The sequence below is a fragment of the Sebastes umbrosus genome, chromosome 18, assembly GCF_015220745.1.
Source record: "Sebastes umbrosus isolate fSebUmb1 chromosome 18, fSebUmb1.pri, whole genome shotgun sequence".
Taxonomy (NCBI): domain Eukaryota; kingdom Metazoa; phylum Chordata; class Actinopteri; order Perciformes; family Sebastidae; genus Sebastes; species Sebastes umbrosus.
In genome coordinates, this window is record NC_051286.1 from 15546383 (window position 1) to 15571974 (window position 25592).

The 25592-nt window shown below is 40.7% G+C and overlaps 1 protein-coding gene across 2 annotated transcripts in view; it reads right to left on the reverse strand.

The window, feature by feature from the left end:
- Positions 1-308: 308 nt before the first annotated feature.
- The window catches only part of hbs1l (HBS1-like translational GTPase), a 30124-nt gene continuing 4840 nt past the window's right edge, over positions 309-25592 (reverse strand). The window contains exons 5-18 of one of the 2 annotated variants that reach the window (XM_037750374.1): positions 13319-13427; positions 12922-13163; positions 11828-11993; positions 10604-10721; positions 7972-8118; positions 7322-7396; positions 7070-7187; positions 5438-5506; positions 5233-5337; positions 3942-4032; positions 2838-2946; positions 2579-2679; positions 2178-2322; positions 309-1391 (exon numbers count right to left, since the gene is read on the reverse strand). In XM_037750374.1, coding sequence (XP_037606302.1) covers positions 1380-1391; positions 2178-2322; positions 2579-2679; positions 2838-2946; positions 3942-4032; positions 5233-5337; positions 5438-5506; positions 7070-7187; positions 7322-7396; positions 7972-8118; positions 10604-10721; positions 11828-11993; positions 12922-13163; positions 13319-13427 — 1607 coding nt within the window. In that variant the 3' untranslated portion in view covers positions 309-1379. Of the gene's footprint in view, positions 1392-2177; positions 2323-2578; positions 2680-2837; positions 2947-3941; positions 4033-5232; positions 5338-5437; positions 5507-7069; positions 7188-7321; positions 7397-7971; positions 8119-10603; positions 10722-11827; positions 11994-12921; positions 13164-13318; positions 13428-22784; positions 25479-25592 lie in introns of those variants that run through there. The other variant, XM_037750375.1, reaches the window with a different exon arrangement.

Genomic DNA, 25592 nt, shown 5'->3' on the forward strand with positions numbered 1-25592 from the left:
TGGGCATGTCTTTTAAACTCTGAATTAATTTTCCCCTTCTGTACGCACTCAGTGCATCGTTTGTGGTGCTTTCCACTCCAGCTGTGTCACTGTCAAACATGACGGGAAATGATCACCTCTACATTCTCACTTTCTACCTTTATGTATTTTGACAGTTTATCTCAGCGCTTTAGTGCCAGAGTTTTTGCTGGCGTGCCAAACGCTTTTTGTTCACAGGCTTTATGCCGTAAACCTATCACAGATTTTTTTTTTCCAGTTGAATAGAACGGGGTGCTTCAAACTGCTGAAATCAAAACTCGAACCACAGATTACTGATGATATGTTCATTTTGCATCATCTTCCTTCACACTGCCTTCACCAACACATCGACAAACAGAAACGCAGCTCCTCCTCCTCCTCCTCCTCCTCTTAGCGGAGTCTTTTATAGAAAAAAAAACACAGATGAGCACTTCAAAAAGCATGTTGGTGCTTTACTGTAGAAGCATTTCAAGTATCTTTTGTTAACATAAATGAGAATTATGTCTCTTTATCCAGATGTGAAAATTTGAGTTTCCCTTTTTTGTTCACAAGCTGCTCTACCTTGGTTAGAGTGGACCGTGTCCCCTTGGCTATGTGATTTCAGATGCAAACATCCTTACGGTAAAAATAATATTAAATGATTTGCCTTCAACTCCTGCAAGACATAACATCTCTTTCTGTTATTTATGTTTATAAATAATAAAATTAGTCATTTCATGCCAGTGGTTTTGATTAGGAGAGCCTTATGCAAAAAAAGCTGTGATGTAAATCCTCATCTTAACTTTTACATAAAGAAGAAATGTGGACTTCTTTCACTCCGTACATACAGCAGAGAGCAAACGTCGTGCTTACACCACAGCTGATTTGTTAACTGCTCCAGTTAAACAATTAAAAGTTAAACCAGGATCCTTACTTTTTCAGTAAAAGATAAATGATGAGCTATGGCTCCTTCTAGGAAAGCACAGTGACATTAATCACTGTGGAAATCTCAGTGCGGTAAGATTGTCTTTTGGAGTCGGTATATATTACTGTTTTGGCTTGATCGAACGGCGAATTTAGAGAAAACACGTTTTTACTAACAAACGCGTGGTCAGACGGGGGGGAAATGTGAAGTTGGGGGGGTTGCTGGGTAATGTGCCTGTTTGGCCGGAGGAGGCTGCTCAGCATCTTGCCACATTGTATCTGTGCAGTTAGTGTTGATCAGAGCAGTCAGGTGAAGCAGCCGCTGCGCTGGATGGAGAGGTGGATGGATGAATGTGACGCTCTGAGTCTCTCTTGAGGGAATTGCACTTCGTCTCTGGCTGCATGCAGTCTCCAGAGCAAGGCCGGTCCGGCTCTGTGTCGATGGAAATGAATGCTCTTCATTCTTTGATCTGCGGTGACGGAAAAAAATCAAAAAGGAAACTGATTAAGGACACTTCATCAAGGATGGAAAAACAGAACAGTTAACGTAAGTAAAACCGAACGCTGAATAAGACATTTTTGGGCGACCAAAAGGGTTACAATTAATTTGCATGAACTGAAAACACACTGAAAGGATTAAAGTTGTAAGACGAATAAACACGGACAACTCCCAGACTGGACTACACCGTGATAGAAACCTGTCAATCACAAAGTAGCCACGCCCTAAAGCATCCCCTGCTTTATGGTCTATTTGACTCTAAATGGGACCATAATTTACTAAATGAACATCATGCTGTATTGAAGAAGACTTGAAACTAGCGATTGAGACCATAAACTCATGTTTACAATGTTTACTGAGGTAATAAATCAAGTCAGAAGTAGGCTCATTTTCTCATAGACTTCTATACAATCAGACTTCTTTTTTGCAACCAGAGGAGTCGCCCCCTGCTGGCTATTAGACAGAATGCAAGTTTAAGGCACTTCTGCATTGGCTTCACTTTTCAAACCCTTTTCAGTCTGGAAACACAAATATTTTTCCATACTAACTTTTCTTTTTTTTCCATTCTTATCCAGCCCTAGATATTACTAAAATCAAATCAAATTCCATAAGTTTCCATACTGTGTAGGAACCCTGAAGATAAATAGATTAGAAAGCTGCAGTATACACCTGTAGTTTAAAACATCAACGCGTTTTTATGCAATAACATACAATCTATGTTGTTTTTGTCTTCGTCCTCAAGTTAGTCGCACTTTACCTCGGTGACAACCCCTGCAGCAATGGTGGAGCCGACATATCTGAGCATGAAGCGGCCCAGCTCCTTGTAGTCCTTGTACAGCTCTAATGACACCGGCCTCTGGGTCTGGATCTCCACGATGGCATTCATGCCTTTACTCAAACACCTTAACAGGAAAGACACACACAGGAAGTAAGGATAACACACCCACCTGGATTTCTTTTCTTGTTTTTTTTCTTTCATTTGATTATGTTTTATCTACCATATTTAATAAAGTAAAAAGTAATATGAAGCACTTCCTGAGGAAATTTCAAAGTTGTTGTGGGTGACACTATTCATCGCTTCAGTGCAGCACACAGTAAATAAAATCCTTATGTGTACTGCATATTTAAAATATGAAATGCAATACAATGCACACTCACTTTGGTTTCTTCTTGAGGACCTCACCGCTGCTCTTGTGCAGAACGCTGATCAGTTTCCTAATGGTGGCCGGCTCACTGACTGTTTGGTAGTGCAGCAATACCTACACCGAGCACACACACACACACACAAACAATGAACAAACATGCGCATAGAATGAAAGTGAGACAGAGTTGTAAGCCTGTACATCCAGTACACACACTAACGTAAAAAAAAACAGTTGGTATGATTGTGTGTGTGAATGTGTTTATTTGCACTCACTGGGAAGCCTTTTGTGATGGGGACCTCGATATTGAAGAGAAGGATGCGGGCTTTGAATCGAGTACAGGCTCGAATAGGCTCCTTGGGATCACAGAACACACAGCCCACACTGGAAGGAAGCAGTTATCACTTAATATATAGTCAGATGTGCACGATCCAAACATGCTGTCTACATAACAGTTTAAATATGTTAAAATGATAGTTCAGGTGTTTTTGAAGTGGAATTGTATGAGATACTTATCCATAGTCATAGTGTTTTACCTACAGTAGATGACGGTCGGCACCTCCCAGTTTGGAGAAACAGACAGGAGTAACAGTACGGGAGCAAAGCAATGTGCTGCTGTGGACGGGGCCAGTAGCAAAACATATTTTAGCCACCTAAAAGAAAGGCCCACCTGAACAGTTTAAGTGTACTCCATATTTAAAATATTTTCACCACTTGATCTTGCGGGTATCTGAAACTGTTGTATCCATCTATGCTCTCGCCAAAGCTACCAGACTCCATTGAAAAAAACCTGCAATTTTACCTCGCAGAACACGGGGGTTGCTGGTCTACCGCTGCCTCTATCGGTTAGTTTGTTTGTGCAATTGTGTGACTTTGATGAATCCGAACTACCCAAAGTCACACAATAAGACAAACAAACTAACCGATTGAGGCAGCGGTCGACCAGTGACCTCTGTGTTCTGCGAGGTTAAATTACTATTTTTTTCAAAGGCAGTCTGGCTGCTTTAGCGAGAGCATAGATAACAGCTTCAGTTCCCCGATGAAAACATAGACTGTATAGCGGTTTCACGGCAAGGTAAAGTGGCGAAAATATTTTAAATATAGCGTACACTTAAACTGATACTGAGTGTTTTAGGTGGGTCTTTCTTTTAAGTTGCTAAAATACGTTTTGCTGCCTGCCCCGTTCACAGCAGTACATTACTTTGCTCCCGTGCTGGTACTCCTGTCTGTCTCTCCAAACTGGGGGCGTGCCGACTGTCATCTGCTGTAGGTAATACACTGACTATGGATAAGTACCTCATACAACCCCACTTCAAAACACCCAAACTATCCCTTTAAACAGACTTATATTAAATAAACAGAGGCAACAATGTTTTTACTTGATCTTGATGATGTCCATGCCGGTGACTGTCAGGCTGACATGGTCTCCTGCTGCAGCCCAGTCCAGAGGCTCGTCGTGTAGAGTGATACCTGCAGTACACATAGACAGAGTGTAAGTCCCCCTGCTGCCACAAGATGGCAGCATTCATCACTACTTACTCAACAGTCGCCCACATTTCAGAGATGTACAAAAAGGCGCACTCAGATGCAGGTGTGTTCGAAGCTGACGTGTTATTTACTCAAAGAAGAAAAACAAACCAGTTATTAATGTCAGCACAGCTTAGTGGAGAACCCTGCCTGAGGAAGTTCATTATAATCCTTAGTTAATTTAAGATGTTTTAATGACTTGTACTGTACAGTATGTATGTGTGAGTGTGTTTGCTTCTGCTTGTTTTGCTGTTAGATGCTGACAATAAGTAATGAGTGATGGGTTTTCTAGACGCAGAATCAAGTGGAATAATGTCATCGTCTTAAATCGCATACTATGCACTACATACTAAATATGTGTACTATTGTTCAACATACTTTTTGTGTGAATAAACAGTAGTATGTATCTTTTTCGGACGCACTGAGCTGTAATTTACGCCATCGCTTCCTGAGAGCCTCCTTGCTGGTTGCAGACGAGTAACCATGGTAACCCGTGCCAACCTCATGTGACCAAAACGACGGTTTGTGAGAATCAAAGTCTGAATTAATCTAAAATATGTATTACTCCAATCAAAGTGAAATCTTATCTTACACTTAAAGCATTATTGATGTTACAGAGCTGTCCGTTAGCGTCTATTCTATCGCCACTACCGCATTGCAATGTGGGATATTAATGCCACCGTAGTGTCCAGCGTTGCATACTGAAATATTTCACCGGAACTAGTATGCAATTTGCCTACTATTGGTTTCATACATACTAAAAAATCTCACATGCTGTTTTAGCGTACTAAATAGTATGTTAAGTGTGGAAGTTTGGACACAACCAGTCTTTTTTATTTAGGTGTTTCCACCTCTGTCGTGGGTCCTTGCGTGAGCATCCTTGTTAGCATACCAGCAGCTATCTGTGGCAGAGGCAGGTTCAGAAGCACAGGCTTCATGCTCTGCTACTGCAGATAAGTGCAATAACAGAGCCTTGATGAGACTTTTGTTGTGACAGATTTTTGTTTTAGAGGATTTTTGTGTGCCCTTTTTTCTCATTGCCATCTGTGAAGAAAATGCTCTGTCGGACTGCATGAACATGAAGTACCAAAGTCAGCCACCGTGCCAGACTGGCAGCAAAGACACACACAACAAAGCGCGTACCTTTGACAGTGCAGGTTTCATTGGGAGGCATAGCCAGTATTCTCTCTCCGGTCTGAATGTAACCAGCCTCAATCTTCCCTGTGACGCAGAAGCCTGAGCCTAGGTCTGGGAAGAGAAAAAATGCAACATCAGCTTTAATTTAGAAATATAGGGGAAGGGAAGTTAACAAATTCCATATATGGTAAGTATGCATCAGTGACTTCACCTTTGAACACATCAGACACGCACAGCCTGAATGGTTTGTCGACAGATCTCTGAGGAGCTTTGAAGGCGTCTTCAGAAAATTAAAAAAAAAAGAGGAAGAAAACAATTAGCAGGAGAAAGTCTAAGGAAATATGACGGGAAGCCTGGTGACCAGTGGTGATGAATCATTTTAACTGGCACTGGATGAATAATGTTTCAATCTTCTGATGGAGTCTGGATTGGTCTAGACAATCAGCACTTTAAGGACGGTCATAGCGCAAGTGAGAAATCTGCACGTACACCAGTGTTGCAGTCAGTTTCTCGTAGTATTCCACTCAAAATCTGTGCTTTGAATATCAAACATTCCCCCCCTGTAGGCTTTACGCTGAGAAAAAGCTCCATGTGGTCAGCTTCAATTCAGTCACAATGGTTTCCAACAACTACATGGATTTACAGCTGAAATAAAGAGCCATGACACCTTCGTAGGAACGTCTGAAACCACCCCAGCAGCGTAATCACCTTCTCCACTCGTATGCTCGGTCTATAAGATACGGCTAAATGTGCTACTTCCTGTGCAGATATGAGCTTCAAAAAGGGGCAAAAGCACAACTAGGAAGCGGTACATTTCATTTATCTTATAATATGACTGGAACATATCAAGCCTATCAATGGACAGCAACGAAGTGAATTATATAGGACTTGTAACCATTTTTTAATGCACATTTTCACAGTGCAAACTTGTCATTGTTGGAATCCACAGTAACTGAATGAATTCAAAGTGATCACAGCTGTGATTCTCTGTGACTGAGGAAACTGCAAAAGTTTTAGTGCCACTTCTCAAGTCTATGGGGGGAGTATTTGATACTAGGGCTGCAACTAACGATCATTGTCAATGACGATTAATCTGTCAAATGTCAGAAAATGTGGAAAAATGTGGATCAGTGTTTCCCAAAGCCAAAGATGACGTCCTCAAATGCTTTGTTTTGTCGAAAAACTTAAAGATATTCAGTTTACTGTCATAGAGGAGTAAAGAAACCAGAAAATATTCACATTTAAGAAGCTGGAATCAGAGAATTTACACTTTTTTTCTCTTAAAAAATGACTCAAACCGATTAATCGATTATCAAAATAGTTGGCAATTAATTTAATAGTTGACAACTAATCTATTAATCGTTGCAGCTCTATTTGATACTCAATAGATTTTGGTTAGTTGGAAGACTTTAGATGGAGTATCACTTTAAAACCTCTGAGAAAAAAAGTTATTGGCAGCATTTCCCTTTGATGCAAATTAACGTGTTTTATGAACTCTCTTGAATCAAGTGATCACTTTATAGCAAAGAGGGATTTCATGGTGTCAACCAGTTTTTCACTAGTATGATTTCATTCTATCGATTGATTTTGATTTGATTTTTTAGGTTAAATAAGCTTTAATATTGGATAAAAGTCTAAATTGCTCCAAATGTGCATTTAATGCAGTGCAATCAACTTTAAAAACATATTTGTTCATGCATTTGCAAGAGACCCATGATGAAAACAGAGGAAGAAATGCAGCTTGTGCTTGTATATTTTTTACTTTTCCCAAGAGAGACCTGGGTTTAGGTGTCAAAAGGCAGTAAACGCTTTGGGCAGCTTGAACCGTGCCAGTGTGCATTACCAATCTGCTCCAGCAGGCTGGGACCAGAGTACCAAGAGGTAAGTTCTGACACTGAGCTCCTGGTGGTGAGGTTCTCTCCTGACAGGCCGCTGCTGGGGATGTAGAAAACATCAGACTCCTGGAGGAAAAAAACAAACATATAAACACTGGATCAAACAAAAAGAAAAGCAAGGGAATACTTCTCCAGAGCCAAATATATACTGATAAAGAGTTTAATATCTTAAGATGTCGAGTGACTTGGTGCAAACTCACCTTGAATCCTGCCTGTTTGAGAAAATGGCCAAGTTTGGAAGTGATGTCTTGGAAACGCTCTTGTTGCCAGTTTACCTGATTCGTATAAACACGTAAAAGGAAAGAAATACACAGACAGAAAGTTTCCCCTTCAGCACAGCTTTGAAATGGAAATGTGTCCGTAACATGCCAGTGATTATAGGAAACAAAAACACAAAAGTACAATCACACACACACACGGCTCCCTAAGGCCTTCTTCTCTCCTGACAGAAACATTTAGAGGTGTTAAGTCTTGAATTTTCAGAAATAGGGTCCATTTCATTGCAAACCAAAACCTGTTTCTTCTCTCCTGACAGAAACATTTAGAGGTGTTAAGTCTTGAACTTTCAGAAATAGGGTCCATTTCATTGCAAACCAAAACCTGTTAAATGAAAGCAATGAGCCTCACAAACACACTTCAGATAAAATTGCAGAATTTCTACATACTGTGATAAGGCAAAAGCTGCTCTATAGCAGCTTTTGCCTTATCACATTCTGCAATTTTATCTGAAGTGTGTTTGTGAGGCTCATTGCTTTCATTTTTTTACCCCTAGATTTTTCTAAAAAGGAACAGATTGTATTACAGTCAAATCACCAATGTTGTATATCTCTAATGTGTAGCTGGGTCTGACCTGGTCCATCTTGTTGACAGCTACAGCCAGCTGAGTGACGCCAAGCGAACGCACCAACAGGGCATGCTCTCTGGTCTGACCGCCCGCCTCGAAGCCTGCCTCGAACTCTCCTCGGCTGGCATCCACCACGAGCACCGCCACGTCGGCCTGGAGAGAGAACCGAGGGCAAAGATGAGAACCACATGCATCTGTTTCTGCTGAGGCAGATGTGAGCGTTAAAAAAAAAAAAAAAAAAAAAAAATCACACACAAACTCAACTCAGTAGGTCATTTAACAGCTGAATACAGATGTTTCAACACATGTAAAACGAGAGAGCTTTTGTGGCTTAACAGTAGAATGACTGTTGTGTTAGAAAGCATTTCTAGTCATATCAAACCATTAAATGCACAGAGGCTAATACAGGAACATGAAATAACTTAAAAAGGCAAACTTTAGTTTAAGCTTAAAGCCACTATGACACAAGATACACAATAGGAATGGGACCACATAAGATTTTATCGTGGGTCGCAATAGAAAATACTAACAATAAGTTGATTGTGCATATCATCACGAGTGACTTGAAAAAGCGATCTAGCTCGCTATCATGGTGGAGAAGTGAAAAATAGAGCCTGATTTAAAATACAGAAATACATGTAAGAGAGAACAGACTCACACAATGTTGCTATTTGTTTTTAAATGTATCCTTTATATTTATTTTATTTACTAAAAAGGATGTTCTCTAAGAAAAGATGTGTCCTATCTGTGATGCAATAAAAATATTTATTTCTAAATAAAATGTTAGGTAAGGTGATACCAGTATGTTTTAGTGCCATTTTAGTGAGTTTTAAGCATATTTTGATGATTATCGGGATAATATCGCGAACTTATGAGTTTTTCTCTAAAATATAAATTTGTATCTATTTTAAATTACTCAACAATCTAGATGGAGACAACAGGTGAGCATTTGTTGCTCTTCTTCTATGACAAATATTTCAACTTGTAATAGGTATTAAAAAGCAAAATACAGTCAAATGCATCATACAAACTGTATTGTAGAAATATTGGTTTTCTTTTTAAATTGATAACAGTTTCCTGTTGATAATTACAATCTGAGAAATATCATCTTGAGACTGACAGACAGCTTCATTTGCTTGCAGCGGAAACCCCTTAGTCACTACATGATGAGGCTGAACGTGAAGACAGTCATATGGTAAAAAGAGAAATTACATTCATGTCTCAAAACAGAGACAGGCGAACACACCCATGCCTGCAAAAAACACCTTGTGACAACACCCAAAACCACAAAGATTATTTCAAATCACGCTGATGGGTGTGTGATAAGCTGAGGGTATAACGAAGGAGGGAGAGGAAGAACTATTTTAATCAAGCTTCAAGGTTCGTTAAGTTAAGAGAGATGCTTAGTTTCATCAAGAGGCTCTTTTATGATTAAATGTATTTAACTGATTTATTCAGCGGAATTGGAAGAATCTTATTATTTTGTGTTTTAACTGTCGACATGTGGGAGGCACAACAATCAATATTAATCCCATGCATTATAAAATTACACAAATTGTGACAGAGGATTTTATTCGTATCGTCCTCTCCTATACTGCATTATATTTACTATTCACCTCTTATTTTATATACTCTGGCACTCTGCTCAGGAATATTGGGATAACTGACAGTTAAGTTTTGCAGCATTTTACATGCACACTGGTATGTACAGTATGGAAGTGTAAAAACATGTAGCTTTCTAATTTCAATATATTTGTATTGATTTTCTACTCATCTGTGTCCTGTTCCTCTCAGGGCTGTTTTTATGTTATTGTAACACTTGAATTTTCACCCCGAGGATCAAAAAAGTCAAATAAAATGCTAAATAAAAAGATTATAAAATAATATTTTGTCTTAACCCATTTGTGCCCTCAACTAAAATATTTAATGTCCTATGTTGAAGTGTTCTCTGGGCTTGCCTAAGCACAAATTTGAAAACATTTTCAAAATCGGTCAAACCGTTTGGCTGAAAAGTGAGTTTTTCTTATCATACTATATCTAGTATTTGGGCACATGGGACTACTGTTTTTGCAATAGACCATTATATTATATTATATTATATTATATTATATTATATTATATGAAAAAACAGTCCCATGTGCCCAAATACTAGATATAGTATGATATAAGAAAATGGATCTCAGAAACTACAAGGAGCACAATCAAGTATTTGGTATCTATGAACTCATAACAAGTTGAATATCAAAGATATGCACACTTATGCAGTGTAAAAAAAAATATTTCATGTGGACAACATTTAATAAACACAATGTTAGCATTTTTTCATTCAAAAATCCTGACTTTGACTATTAATAAAAGTATGATTTTTTCGAAAAATGTCAAAGTTGTACTGTTAGATACTTGCACTTGGGCACATATGGTTTAAACCAGAATAAGCTGGCCATGCACCATTATTGTACATTTGAACAAAGATACATACTGGGCTACTAACACTGCCAATGCCCAATTTCTATCATTCATAGACTGTTCCTCATTACAGATAACACCAACATCAGGAGGAATATACTCTGATACCTGGAGATCTGTCATTCTCTCACTGTGTTGGTCTATATGCATTGTGCTTGAATACTTGGCATACCTGTGCAGCTCCTGTGATCATGTTGGGGATGAAGTCTTTGTGTCCTGGCGCATCCATTAGGGTCACCACCTTAGAGTTCGTCTCAAACTTGGTCATGCCCACATCCATCGTCACACCTCTGGAGCAAACACAAATAAATGAGGGGATTTTTTTATGACCATTTGACCCAGTTAAAGAGGACCTGTTGTGCTTATTTTCAAGTTCAAACTTGTATTTTGGGTTTCATTAGCTGGCCCTTTCTGTTGTGATTGGTCAACCGAACCAAACTCTTCGGACTCCGCTCCAGCTCCGCTCTAACTAGCTTTGTTTGAGGCCGTGCCAAACTAGTCGATAAGCGGGTATTATGCAAATGTGTTACTCTATGACATCACCACGTTACAGAAGAAAAGGCAGGACTTTAAGCAAGGCGTTTCAGGCAGTTCAGGAGCAGTGTTTCTATGTAACGAATAACTCTCTTTGGTGTGGACTTTGGGCTTTGTAACTTTGCAGACCTTTTACATGCACAAAAAACTATACAACACACTAAAGGAAAAAAAGCACAAAAGCATAACAGGTCCTCTTTAAAAAATTGCATCTGTAATGTGTAGAAGTTAAACTAAGTGTCAAAATAAATGTAATAAAACAATGGATGGACGTGGATGGTGTGCCGAGTAGCAGGACTGCCTTATAAGGTGATGTAGATTTAAAGCCTCGGTCAACTTCAGTTCAAGAGCAACGCCTATTGGTGGGCGAGGCTCCCAGTCATATGCTTTATGTATTACACATTCGCTACAGAAGTTACTGATAGGTGAATATGGATTCCCACCCAAGTCACTTTCTGTTTCTGGCCTATTTCGCTTCCGTTTCACTGTGGTAACAACAACAGAGACCTCAAACGGGGACATGTATTCTAGATAACATATTTTCTTTGTTAAAAAAAGGTCATCAATGGAAATCTATCAGCAAAGACCCGTCACAACTAGTGTAGGAAAGATTTCGTCAGTCTGATGTACAAGGCATTTTTTCCAGAACAATATTATGTTGAGTTACCATCACTAGCACCGGTACGTGGGGCAAACTGTTTGACTCTCAAGATGTGCTTGTTATCAACCAAAGCACACAGCAGGAAGAGAGTTTGGTAAGCATCAAGTGTCGCTATCTATCTGTAACCATTCCTGACTTTTACCCTCAATGTGGAGGGGAACAAGAGAGAATTTTCCTGTTTGGGTGTTACTCAAAACGTACCTGTCCCTCTCCTCGCCAGTTTCGTCCAGGACCCAAGCGTAGGCGAAGGAGGCCTTTCCCGCCTTCTTTGATTCCTGCTCATACTTGTGCATGGTGCGCTTGTTGACATTGCCCAGCAGATAAAGCAGGTGGCCCATCAGTGTGCTTTTACCTGCATCCACATGACCTGCAGAGAAGAAGAATAAATGTAATGTAATGTGTAATGTAGTGAGAAAGAGAAAAAGGAGCACAGAGGGTGGCGAGTGATAGCAGACGCACCAGGGAGGGATGAGAGGGACGGGGGAAGACAGAGGAAGAATGTAACAAGAGTGATAAGACAGGTAAGGGTGAGAGAGAAGATAAGATATTTGCAAAGGGAAGCCACGGATGGGAGCAGGAAAAGAAGAAGCGTTGCACAAGTGGAGGGAGGTAAGCAGAAATGGGAACAAGGATGGAGGGTGAGAGGGGGGGAAGGGAAAGGACCGTGGTAAAACGAAAGGTTTCACAGGCTGTGGGAAACGAGAATCATCTGCACTTCTGAAACCACCAAGTCACTTTTTTCTGGTGTAACTGAGAATGAGAAAGCATGATTGAGCAACTGCACACTGGTCTGACGTTCGACTCATTTACTAGCATTAAACAGAATCTGTATGAGGAACAAACTATGTACATTTAAAAATTCAAGGATGTGGTGGAAAAAAACGGGACTTACGAACAGCTATGTTGCAATGTGCATGTCGTGATGAAAGTTAGTGAGAAAAAATTTGATTTTGGCAGAAGGAAAATTGTTGAAGAAATGTTCCCACAGGAAAAACTCCACGTTAGTCTCCAGCTTGAGTTTTTAATGCATCAAAAATAGTTTAAAAATGTTACTGTAGTACTGCATATTGCTTCATGACTCAAGTAAGTAACTGTAGATCAATGTGTGCACTGTAGGATAGTTAGAAAGTAAGAAATTGAGGATGGACGATGCGAGGAGAGCATCATTATTTTTCAATCTCGTTTGCGCAAAATTAACTTTTGTACCCCTCGTTATTGTGCTGATCCCTTAATGTGCTATTAAACTGAAGTACATTTTGAAGTTGGGAGTGGTTTTAAGTATTTTTTCTTCCTACCTATAACCACCAAATTCAACAGAGGTTTGCCCCCCTGCCTCTTCTCCAGCTCGGCCTTGATATTGATCGACTGCCGGGCCTTTCCAGCGGAGCGGCCCGGGGTGGGAACTGTGGAGGGCTCGTCTCCGTTTGACCCTTTAGATGGAGTCGCGGGACGCCTGGATGTGGCTGGGGATGCGGTGGCGCTTTCAGGGCTGCCGCCACGGCGTACCGAAGCGGTGACAACGCCGTTCTCCCCTGTGCTGAGGAGAGAATGTGGCAGAGTTAACCACGATGAAACACAACAGATAATCATGCGAGCATATAGCTTCCAAAATCATTTCATCTCATCACATCTTAAAAATCCTTTGTACTTATGAGAATGATGTGTATGTGTGTACAGATGTGTGTTAGGTACCTGGGAACATCGAAGCCCATGGTCTGCTTCTTGCCAGAGACGGTCATGCGGGCCACTTTGGGAACCACTTCAGAGTCCAGTGTATTGTGAGACACATCTCTGATTTTAGCTACAGGGAACAGAGGAACAAAACTGAACACCTCCTCACAAACAAAGGCAATCATGACTCACTGTGGACAATACCTATGACATGAGGAACATATACATTTTTTTTTTCCTATTTAAAAAGGGCACAGAAGTGACCTTAAACAGTCACTACTATGTCTCATAACCAGGACAAGACTGAAAGGTTTCTCCCACTACATTTTCCGTTTAATGTTACTGACCCTCAATTAAGACGATTTTAAGTTAAGATTATTGTATGAAGATGTAAGAGTTCACACACACACACACTTTCAAGGTCACTTTATAGTTGGCAGCCCCGGACTATGGACTTGTCTAGTTATGAGAATTGATCTTTTGGTTTCTGCTTTTCTAGCTCTGGGAATAGAGTCGTTGATAAAATAGTATCTCCATAACCATCCCCATAACATCAAAATAATTGAAGTCTTATGGGGTTTTCAAACACATTTGTTGAAACACTGCCTGCATCTGCAAAATAATAACATGGATGTATGATAAGTAAGGATGTCAAAGTTAACGCAATAATAACGCATTAACTCAAATTTGTTTTAACGCCACTAATTTCTTTAACGTATTAATGCAACTTGTGATTTTTAGGTTGTGGCAGGCTCAGGTTTAAAGCTAGAGAAAAGATACTGGTATCGTATGAAACTAGAAAACCTAAGAATGTCATACTTGCTTGTCACGAAGGAGGCTAAATAAAGCTCCAAACTTACAGTACATTTTGGGGAGGAAAAACTGTCGTGGCCATTTTCAAAGGGGTCGCTTGATCTCTGACCTCAAGATATGTGAATGAAAATGGGTTCTATGGGTACCCACGAGTCTCCCCTTTACAGATATGCCCACTTTATGATAATTACATGCAGTTTGGGCCAAGTCATAGTCAAGTCAGCACACTGACAGCTGTCGTTGCCTGTTGGGTATTGAATTTACAAATATGATTTGAGCATATTTTTTATGCTAAATGCAGTACCTGTGAGGTCCACTCCCATGTTGATAAGAGTATTAAGGACTTGATAAATCTCCCTTTAAGGTACATTTTGAACAGATAAAAAATGTGTGATTAATTTACGATTAATTACAATTAAGCATGGATAATCATGCGATTAAATATTGAATCGATTGACAGCCCTCATAATAAGACCAAGATGTGGTGCCGCCGATCAGCCTTGTTTCGAATTTCTTCCAGTGGCCACTTGCGGTATTGCAGCGAAAAATCCCTGTCACCCCAAAAAAGCATTTTCCCCATAGACCACCATTGTAAAGGAGACGTCTGTAAAACTGTTGACAGGACGCCTTGAACTGCAAACAAGGTCAATTATGACTCTTGTACGAATTTTTGATCCATGGAAGTTTTATAATTTGTAAAGCTTTCCTAGAGGCAAGAAAAGCGATTTAAAAATCTGTGGCGTCTTCACAAGTCTATGGGCCGCGCGGGATTTCACGGGCGGGGTCAGCGGGAGAAACACTACTGCGCATATTCATTTGGCTGCATACCCCCAGAAGTAAACGCGGAAGATAGACAATTATTTTTGGCATATGTGCCAGGCGAGCAATTCTCATTGGAGGTCTTGGGTTCCGGTATCCAGTTCTTATCACACATCGATGAATAAATTACTTGGTAACATAAAGATAGCTTATTCAGCATCGCATGCCACTGTGGTGGTGATTAAGACACTGTGGAGGTGATTAAGACACCCGGAGGATATTGCTACAATACATTGTAGACTATGACTAATTATTCTGGGCATAGCTGTGTGCCTTCCTGGCATAGAAAGTATATGTTTTTTAAGAGTGAGCATGATGCAATCAGTTGCACTGAGCCTCAATCTACCTGACTGGTAGTTCATATTCTGCAGCAGTGAGACTTGCTGAGGTCATTGCTTTGTCATCCCAGTCCCAAATGGCCACGGGTCCCAGTCATATCAACCTGCTACTGATTCATTTAGACTGGGCTGCACAGCCAAGCCTACTGCACCCTGTGTGCGTCTGTGTGCATGTGTGTGGCAGTGACATCCTGGCTCAGAGAGGGTTAATTTCAGAAGTGGCCGTTTGCCTCGGGTCTCCACGTAAATAGAGCAGTGTGACGGAGCATTTCGCAGAATGAATCTTTAGAAAAAGGTGTCACTTCAGCAAAGTGCAGGGCTGGAGGTGATTGTGATACTACGCACAGACACACACACCGGATTTAAACAAACTTTCACATATTTGCACTAAGAGACATCCACAACATACAAAGACCCAAAAGTAGTTGATTTGTTACAAGTTAGAAAATTGATGTTGGTCATAAGATGTCGCTTTCCTTTTATATTTTATTTATTCTAAATTAGGGTTGTCAATTCAAATATTTAATCGCATGATTGTCCATGATTAATCGCAATTAATCTGACATTTTTTTTATCTGTTCAAAATGCACCTTAATGGGAGATTTGCCAAGTTTTTAACACTCTTATTATAAAATACGCTTGCTTTATGCAAATGTATGTTTATATTTATTATTAGAAATCAATTAACAACAGAAAAACAATGACAGATATTGTCCAGAAACCCTCTCAGGTACTGCATTTAGCATAAAAAAATATGCTCAATGCATGACATGGCAAACTGCAGCCCAACAGGCAACAACAGCTGTCAGTGTGTCAGGGTACTGACTTGACTATGACTTGCCCCAAATTGCATGTGATTATCATAAAATGGGCATGTCTGTAAAGGGGAGACTCGTGGGTACCCATAGAACACATTTTCATTCGCATATCTGGAGGTCAAAGGTCAAGGGAACGCTTTGAAAATGGCCATGACAGTGTTCCCTCCCCAAAATGTAGCTAGTATGACATGGTTGGAACCATTTCCTACTGATTCATTAGGTTTTCTAGTTTCATATGATACCAGTATCTCTTCTCTAGCATTAAAAATTAAAACTGAGCCCGGTGCAACATCAGGAAGATCGATTCTGTTAATGCGTTTAAGAAATTAGTGGCGTTAAAATGAATTTGCATTAACCCGTTATTATCACGTTAACTTTGACAGCCCTATTCTAAGTTTTTTATTGCAGCGTTTCAGTCCTCGGGTCTATATCAAGAAAGAAAAGCAAGAAAATGACTGCTCAGAAGTTTTTCCCCTTTTGATATTTGTCCATTATGAGTTGTTAAGGTTACAGCTTTTGGTTAAGTATGCATTTTATCCCTTGTGTGCTCCTATATGCTTCATGCAGTTCATTCATCATAAAAAAAAAAATACCCTAAGGGAAAATGAGAGGAAAGTAGGTGTGATTCAACTGAATTATTAATGGACTTTCTCTAACCAAGCAATCTCTGAATGACTGGCTCTGCATTAGAGAAAAAAGTCCCTCTCATTCTGAAACACTGATTCACAAGTGAGGCAGCTCACTGCAACCTGAAGAGGCTTTTTCTCTTTATAAAGTAATGTCATGTGCATGCTGTTTATTCCCACACAAACTGATCCTTGTCTGTTCAAAAGTTGGGAAAAGGGGACAACCAAAGATATTCTCATTTAAAACGGTTACAAGTTATTAAAACTGCCAGCTGCACGATGTATTTCTACACAAGAAAGTTCTGACAACTGCCTGTAAATGTAATAGATGGACCCACACAGAAAGGGCGCCTAAAAAACGGTTATCTTTAACACCACTTGTCATCACTGAAATCCGCATCATTGCTGGTGTTATCTGTCCTGCAGTAAGCGGCAACATGAGATGGAAAAAGTACTCTCTGGGGAATTTGGGTTCTTCCTGCAGCTGGGGACTTTTCATGTCCTTAACTATGTTGACGTGGAGGTTTCTACCACCTGTGTCAAAACAGGACCACAGCCAGCTTGCAATTCACTTAAATGGAACATCAGCTGTGAAACAAATGAGCTCATAATAAGGTCATACAGATAGTTAAACCTACACCTCACCTAATGTACATAATCATTAAGTGCCTGAAGGGGTTTTATATCTTCCCCTCTCTTATTTTAACCTGGGGTGAAACAGACAAGGCAACTCCCCACAGGTCTTAAGTAATAAACAACCCCCTTTTTAACTACCGGACATCTTGCTCAAAACACACTGTAATACCTTTGCAAACAACCGACTTGCCAGATAATTGTTTTTGGGGGCTGGCCTGGGGGCAGCAATACAGTGCAATCAGGTTCTGAGGCTTAGAGCAGGATCTCTTTACACTGTTTGGACTGGCAGGTAAACAGTTGGTGTCCTCCCATCCAGGATTTCTCCAGTGAAGGGGACCCTTGCAGTGCCTATAAGTGAGTGAGTCATGTGTACACCTTGGCCTGAGGGCCCAACTGAGCACAGGATAAGAGGAGTCCGCCCAGGATATGCAAATATCCACCCCCGCACCACCCCCCCTGTCCAAATACACACACACACACACACACAAGCACGCAAGCAAAAGTAAAACAGCAAAAGTTAAATAACAAGGGTTGAAAGAGCAGGTAACGGGGTGACTGACAACCTCGCAGGGCAAAGGGGGTGGATCAAGTGAGAGTAAGAGATCAAAAGGAGAGATATATAGAGGCAGATGGAGAGAAATCTAGTTGGATGCTATTCCTTCAAAACCACACTTTCCCAAAAATATTGAATAAACAAATTACCTGCTTTGATAAGTCATCACACTAAATAAGAATTCTTTAAAGAAATGTTTGATAATGGAGCTCCCTACCACTTGAGGCCGCTAAAGGCTGTAAAAGATTATGTTTGATTGAACTCGAATCTTCATCGGCACACTGTGGGGGAAAGTGGGGGAAAAAAAGGGGAAAAACATTTGAACTGTGTGAGTAAAAGTGAGCAATCTTAGATTAGTTTTCTATGGCTTTTGCAAAGAATCTACAGGAATAGGAACCATGTGAAATAAAAGTGCAGAGAGTATCAATTCATGCTTTTAAGTGCTACATAAGATGATTTCCACCAGAGAGGATGAAGTGGACTCGCATAGGGCTGCACAATTTATCAAAATTGTATCGAAAATTTTCAAATCGCAGTATTTGTTTAAGGTGAAATATGTGTCAAAATAAGATTTTAATTAAATATAATCATGATGCAGAGATGTCCTGGACTACACATCATATTCTACAGACTTAAGAAAACCACACCAAAAATCATTTAAATCTGTTTTTCAATGAAAAATGAGAATAATGATGTAAAAATTATCTTTCACTTTAATGTCGCAATTGCAATATCAGTCAAAACAGTCACAATTAGATATTTTTTCAAAATCGTGCAGCCCTCCCCTCGCACATAGCGGCCTATTTTTGCTCTAAACTGATGGATGTACCAATGAACCAAAGAGTTAAACTTCATTCACATTTGAAAATTTGCTGAAGATATGACAGAAAATGACAATGAACGAAATGAGACTGCTGGCAGCATAGGACCCATCTGACCCCTTTCAAGATGACACACACACACAATGTGAGTACCACCACTTAACATTTCATAGAATGACATCAATAAAGACATCTCCTCGTCCTTTACACCCCACCCACTCAGCAGACAGTCAACCTTGAGTCATACCTAACCACCTGAGAACTCTCACCGACTATTTACAGACATATTGCAAAATACTAACTACTGTAGGATTTATGTCTTTGACCTACAGCACGAAAACTATAACGGCACATTTATATTGTTTACTAAAATAATTAAACAGTAAAAGTCAACCTATGTTAAGTCTGTGTTGCATCCACTTTCCATTCAGAGCTCTGCTGCTCAACTTAGTTATAGAGTCCAGTGGTGGCTTTGTTGTGTGATGGACATTACTGCACATCTGGAGTTTCCAAAGAAGCAAGAAATAGGTTATAAAGAGTAAAACACTCCGATGCAATAATAAACATGAACTTATAAACTTTCAAAAATAAAACATCTGTATGGTAGAAACTCGGGACAACTTTACCGACTATCTAACAGCATTCCCTATAAAGGCATGGTGATCATACTATGAGGTTGATTTATTATCATTATCCACCCTGATAAAGGCAAGTAGAGTTGTTCCGATAATGCCTCCGGTGCAGTCTAAAATGCTGGATCGGGTATTGACGAGAATGCAAGTCTATGCACCAATCTGATATCACGTTATCATATAATTTATGCTACACAGGAACAACAACACGTGTCACTCACTACTCAATCTGTACATCCTGCCTGATCAGAACTGTGAGTGTGCAACTCTCAAGGATGAGAAAGTAGCGAGGTAGCTCATTCGTTAGCTACTTCCATCATCCAGCTCCGGAAAAAAACAATCGCTGCGTCCGAAATCGATGATGGAAGTAGCAAACGAGTGAGACATCTCGCTTCTTTCTAATCTCTGTTGGGAGTTGCAAATGTGCAGTACAAATCGAGCAGGTGCTAGCGGAGTGTGACGTTAGTCAGAGCTAGCAAAATGTCAGCAATGTGGAAAATATTTTACTCAAAATCTGTCAAACTAGATATCAAAAGAGAGCTCAGTAGCACTTTGTATGACGCCAATTATTGATATCATAGCAAGGTTGTCTGATTCAGGCTGCAAAACCACAACATGTAGATGATAAATGAAGCAGAATGATTCCTGAAGCCACTGTGCATCCCTTCTGCAAACTTACACATCACTGCTTTATGAGGTCTTTTAGGATTGCATGTGCCTTCAACCTCTGTACAAGTCAACTCTTGCACTTCTTGTAATTAGAATGCAGCTTTTTCCATTTAAATAAAGAATCCTATGTCTCTCTTTACCCTTTTTCCTGTAAACACATCCTACCACAACAAAGCATTAGTATTGATGTCAAACCAAATGCACCCGTTTTCTTTTGACCACTTGCTGTGAGTAAAATGGTATTTTCCAGTATTGGCACCACATCACAACGACACTATGTTTGTGCAACATGTACGCCTTGCAGAACTGCAGAGCCGTGTAAAGACACAGACTGGTTTGATCTGTCAAAGCCTTTTCGACAAAGCTGTGAAAGTCGAGAGACATGATCAGATTTTCCTACGTAGGTGGAGACACAGAGAGTAAGATGATCGGTCGATGTGCCGAGTCGGTGTGTGTGCTTAGGGTGACATTTTCTCCCAAGAGTGCAACTTCCTGCTCAAACCCACACACTGGCTCGCCTTAAGAGAAAAAAAAAGGACAAAACAGTTGCTGGACAAACCCACTTGTTAATAAGGCTTATTCATTTCTAGATTTTCACATCTGAAAAAACTGTAGATGTATATCTTCATTCAGGAAACACATTACAGCGTCCCTAATACAACATCATAATGCTCCCAGGACTTCACATACACCAAGAAACCGGTTTGACTTCTAGTGTTTGACTTGTCATTATTACCACTATCTGCTCGTTATTATCTATCATTTCCCTCTGGCTCACCAGTCTGTTTGACACCCTGAGGGTTCACTTCACTCAGCTCTTTGCACCTGTATAAAGTTTACACACATCCAGCCAAAAACCCTACCCTTGCACTCATAGATCATTCTCACATTTAAGACAACAATGAGGCAGTGCAAGAAAATGACTCAACAGTAAGGAAAGTTTGACATCAGCCCTTATCATCTCCTCGTGTCTCATAACTACAGCCCAGAACAGTGTCCTGATAACAACAGTGAGAAGATTAGGCGGTAGGGTTTTTTAGGGTTACCAAGACTGCATATACAACAGGTCTCCTGTCAGTTGATAATGTTAATACATGTTATCTATCAACCCTTGAACCAGTCCTTGCAAATCTTACATGCATTTCTTTAAGGGCAAGATCCTCCATTCAAACCAATACCAATGACTCACACTAAAGATGTGAGGTGCTTTTAGAAACTCTGGGCTAACCTACAAAAAAATGCACACGGAGACATAATGTGCAGTTTTCTTTCTAAAGCATTTCGTTTTGAAAATGGACATGCCCTCCATTCAACTCCTAAGTATTATTACATTGATGCCAATAGTTCATCCTTAAAAGGTGTTCAATAGAGCTAGAATGGCTCTAGCTCCAGAAGTGGAATTCACATTCATTCACTCCACTGACGTTTCAGAGTTTTAAGCATGAAACCAAGCGACGAACTACAAGATGTATTGTGATCATAAAAATTCTGATTCGGAGGAAAAAAAAATAATTGAAAAAAAAAAAAAAAAGGGCAACGGTTCAAGACTGTATTCATAATTATCTTAAGAGTGAAGGAACTACTCATCCCACAAACCATTGAGAATGGTGACTCACTGCCTCGGGAAATTCCCGAAAAACGTATAAACTAACCGTCGATCTAAAATGAAGACAGATTCAGCAACTGTATGCCTTATTTCTCGCCTCAAATGTTTTCTAAAACACATTTCGGTGAATTATTTTTGGAATATAAGAGAAAGAGCCGCTAATGCTGGTCCGTTTTGAAATGCAGTCACAAACCATGGAGCAGCACGTACGAGCATGTACCCTCACTAGCCGTCGCGGTAAACATTTCCATGGTAACACAGAGTTCCACCAATCAGAGACGTCGCTGTTACACTAAGGATTATGGGTATTGCAGTACTTCTTGATAACATTACAAATAAAACATGTTTTTCTTAAAACAAGGTTGATATTATACAAACTTGTGGCTTCTCCAAGAGCATTTACTATCTCAAAGCTTGTCTACCTTGGATGGTTATGACATTATGGCTAATAATCTAAATCCTCTATTCAGAATATGAATGGGATCTTCACTTACGGAGCCTCAATGTTGAATTCTAAATGAAATTCAGAGCATTTCTATTGCCTCCACACGGCTCTCAACATGGCGACAGCTGAGCCGGCAGCTCACAGCTAGCGTTGCTAACAGCGATAACAGTGCAAACAACGCCAACAGTGCTGACAGAGCTAACAGTGTTATCCTGAGGGGGCAACCGGAGCGTGGGTGCTACGCTTCCGTGAAGACGCTGTCGGTCGGGATGGCATTATCAGCTGTAACCGGCGTATGACGGCAGTGCAGAGTGGCGGCCGCGAGCTAGCCAGTGGAGCATGCTCACATGCACTAAAAAGGCACACATGCGGCCAGTCCGGCGATGTAAACAAAGCACAGAGAAACTCAGATTACAGCACACAGAGAAGGAGAGCGACTTCATTCTCTGCTCAGGTAGACATTACTCCTCTATATCTTTACATAGCAAATAGTTGTTTGCTATTATATTAATGCTCTGGATATCATATAGAGAACCTTTAAATATAGATTTACTACTGTACATACTCTATATATTTTAGATCCAAACAGGGAATAGAGAACCATTAACTGGTTATCTAGAATTAGTTCAATGCAACAACCCTAAACAGATATATCTTTACACTCAAACACACAAAAGTACAGCCACACACAACCAGAGAGACACAGGTGCATTCAGATTACGTACATTCAGTCATCTTTATTTCAAAATTGACAAATTAACCTCTGGCAGAGTGTCATGGTGACACACCCCGTGTGAATTAAACTCATTTGTACATCAGAATATTAAAGGCTAAGAGCCAGAAAAAACACTTTTACCTCTTGAGGGGATTCATTTTGACTCATCCAGTGCACTCTTTATGCACAGTGCTGGCATTCATAGTAAACTCATTTCTTCAATATCATACAGTGTTCATTTGTCTGTCGGTGCAAGTGTGTGTTAGTGTGTGTTAGTGTGTGTCTGCATGCACGTGCGTGTGTGTGTGTGTGTGTGTGTGTTTGTTCTCGCTCCCTCATGGGAAAATCTCCAGGTGTCCTCTAAACCAAAATGTCTACCCCATGATCTGAAACACAGGCAGCAGTAAACCAGAACAATGGTTAACTGATCCATATTCCAATAGCTGCAGCACACCTGCAAACTAAAATCAACCTCTTTTTCTCTTTTGAGGGTTCATGCAGCTCAACCTCTAGAAAAGAGGCCATGCAGAAAGAGATATACTTTGAATTTTCCCTGGCTTTAGATTAAACTACTTTACTTTCTCTACAAAACAAAATGTCAATTAAAAAAGCCAATGGCCATCCGAGCATAGGAAAATAAGACTCAAGTTTAAAATGTAGAAAAAAATGTTAAGTACAGTAAATGAGAGAAATGTTCTAAAAGCTCTTAAAATACTAATATTCCTTTAGCTGCTGATTATTTTCAAGCTGCCAGAGACACTGAGAAGTGTATCCCGCTTGACTCAGATATCATTGTTGTGTATGTAGTAGCAACATAAGACTTGTTTGCTTGGCTCTATAAAAAGAGAAATACATAAATGGTGTAACACTGTTGTATATACAGAATGCTGAGTTTTTTTGCAGTGATAAGCAGCGAGTCATTCTTAAGTACTGTTGGTCCCAAAAGTTTCTTTACTCCACATGACTGGTTGTAGGACACAGTTAAAAAGACTGATGGCCCTGAGTGCTGCATCTCTTTTGAGTTCTTTGGAGGAAAGACCGAAAATGTCTGAGCTTCCATACCAACTGAGTCAATTTAGCACCAAGCTGGACGCAGCTGAGTTAAATGCTATTTTTTTTCCTCGTCTACCTGGTGAAAGCTTTTCTCTGATTAGCACGGACGATGTCGTCAGGTGAAGGCGCGTCGAAGCCGAACGGTACAATTGGCGAGAGTGGCGTGTGCTGCTCTTCGGATTTGTCCGGTGATTTACACAGGAAGGCCTGGTAACCACTTCCTGTCCTCTGGCCTCTTATTTTTCCCTTCCTCGTCTTCTTCTGTTGTCTGTGGCTCTGAATCGACATAGTAATCGCAAATACTGATGGTTGTGCAAAAACTGAAGAATCCAGCCCCGTGGCGAGTGAAGACGGCGAAGACGGAGAGGACGGAGAAGGGAGGTCCAGGTCAAAGTGACGAGGGCCTGCTCCATCTGACTGGGCTATGAGTGCACTCAAATCAATAGTCTGCTTCAGCTTAGGTGGCCTGACGTTTTGGTGGTATGGTTTGTGGTTGAGTTTACACTTGGTCCCGCCCTCTGTAGTACTGTCTGCTAACACACCAGCTTTCTCTGGTTTTGCTGGTGAAAGGAGCGAGGTGAGGGAGTACTGTGACCCATTTGAGGTGTTTGAGGTTTTGCCTTTGTGTTCAGACGCCAAATGTGACAAAGGGAGCAGCTCAGAGATGCCAGGTGGTTGTTTCAGTGCATTTGCTGGAGAGTCAACGCTGACAGGTTGAAGGGAAGTAAAGGAACTGTTGGTTTGATGCTGCAGGGCTAGCTGAGACAATGAGACAGTCCCACCTAGGCATGCAGGATTGTTGGTTGGTTTAGAAAAGTCGAGTGTGTTTGCCGTTTGATCGGTGCTCTGTGATTGCGATTGAATGCGTGCATTCCTGTTTTGGTGCTGTGAAGCGAGCCCAGACAGTGAGAATGTTTGTGCTGGTGCAGCCATCCCCTGACACGTCACAGAAGTTATATCACTTTGGGGAGTAGGAAAGGAGTTGCTGCTGGTTGGGCTGCGGTTTGAATGTTCCTGGATCAAATCAGCCAGTGATGGGCTTCCCTTAGGACCAGCCATTGCGGCTTTGCCTCCAGTCTCAACTCCCACTGAGGGCTGATTGCTCAAGAGGACAGAACTAAGACTCCCAAACCCAGGAGGAGCAGCCAGAGAAGAGCTTGCAGTTGTTATCTTGGGGTTGTTTAGCGACAGACTACTGAGTGGAACTGAGAGGAGGGAGGGAGCTGAGCCGTGAAATGCTGAAGTCATGTTTAAAGATGCCAATGTTCCTAATGAAAGACTATTCTGATTAGGTATAATGGAAGGAGGGGAATTAGATCCTATGGTGAGAGCACTTAATGAAGGCACACCCAAACCACGCCCTATGTCAACTACTCCTGTCGCCTTACTCTTCTGCCGATGCCCAGACATGAGCTCTGCCAGGCTGGCACCACTGCTAACACCTGGACCACCGTTTTGATGGATACAATTTTGATGTTCAGAGCTGCTAACCACGGGGTCAGCCTTATGTTGCATTAAGAGGTCACGCAAGTTTGTCGCACTTGCTTGCACATGCGGTTGTGTGCGTTTGCACCGATCTGTTTGGGGTTTATGTGCATTGGGTGTAATGTCTGTGTGAGAAGCAGACAAACAGGCTCCTTACCTTACGAAAGCCAATTTCAGTTGTCAAAGAGGAGAGACAGGAGGAGCACAGGACAGAAGTCGGATCAATCATACCATAAACAAGAGGGAGAAGAACAGAAAGAAGGCAC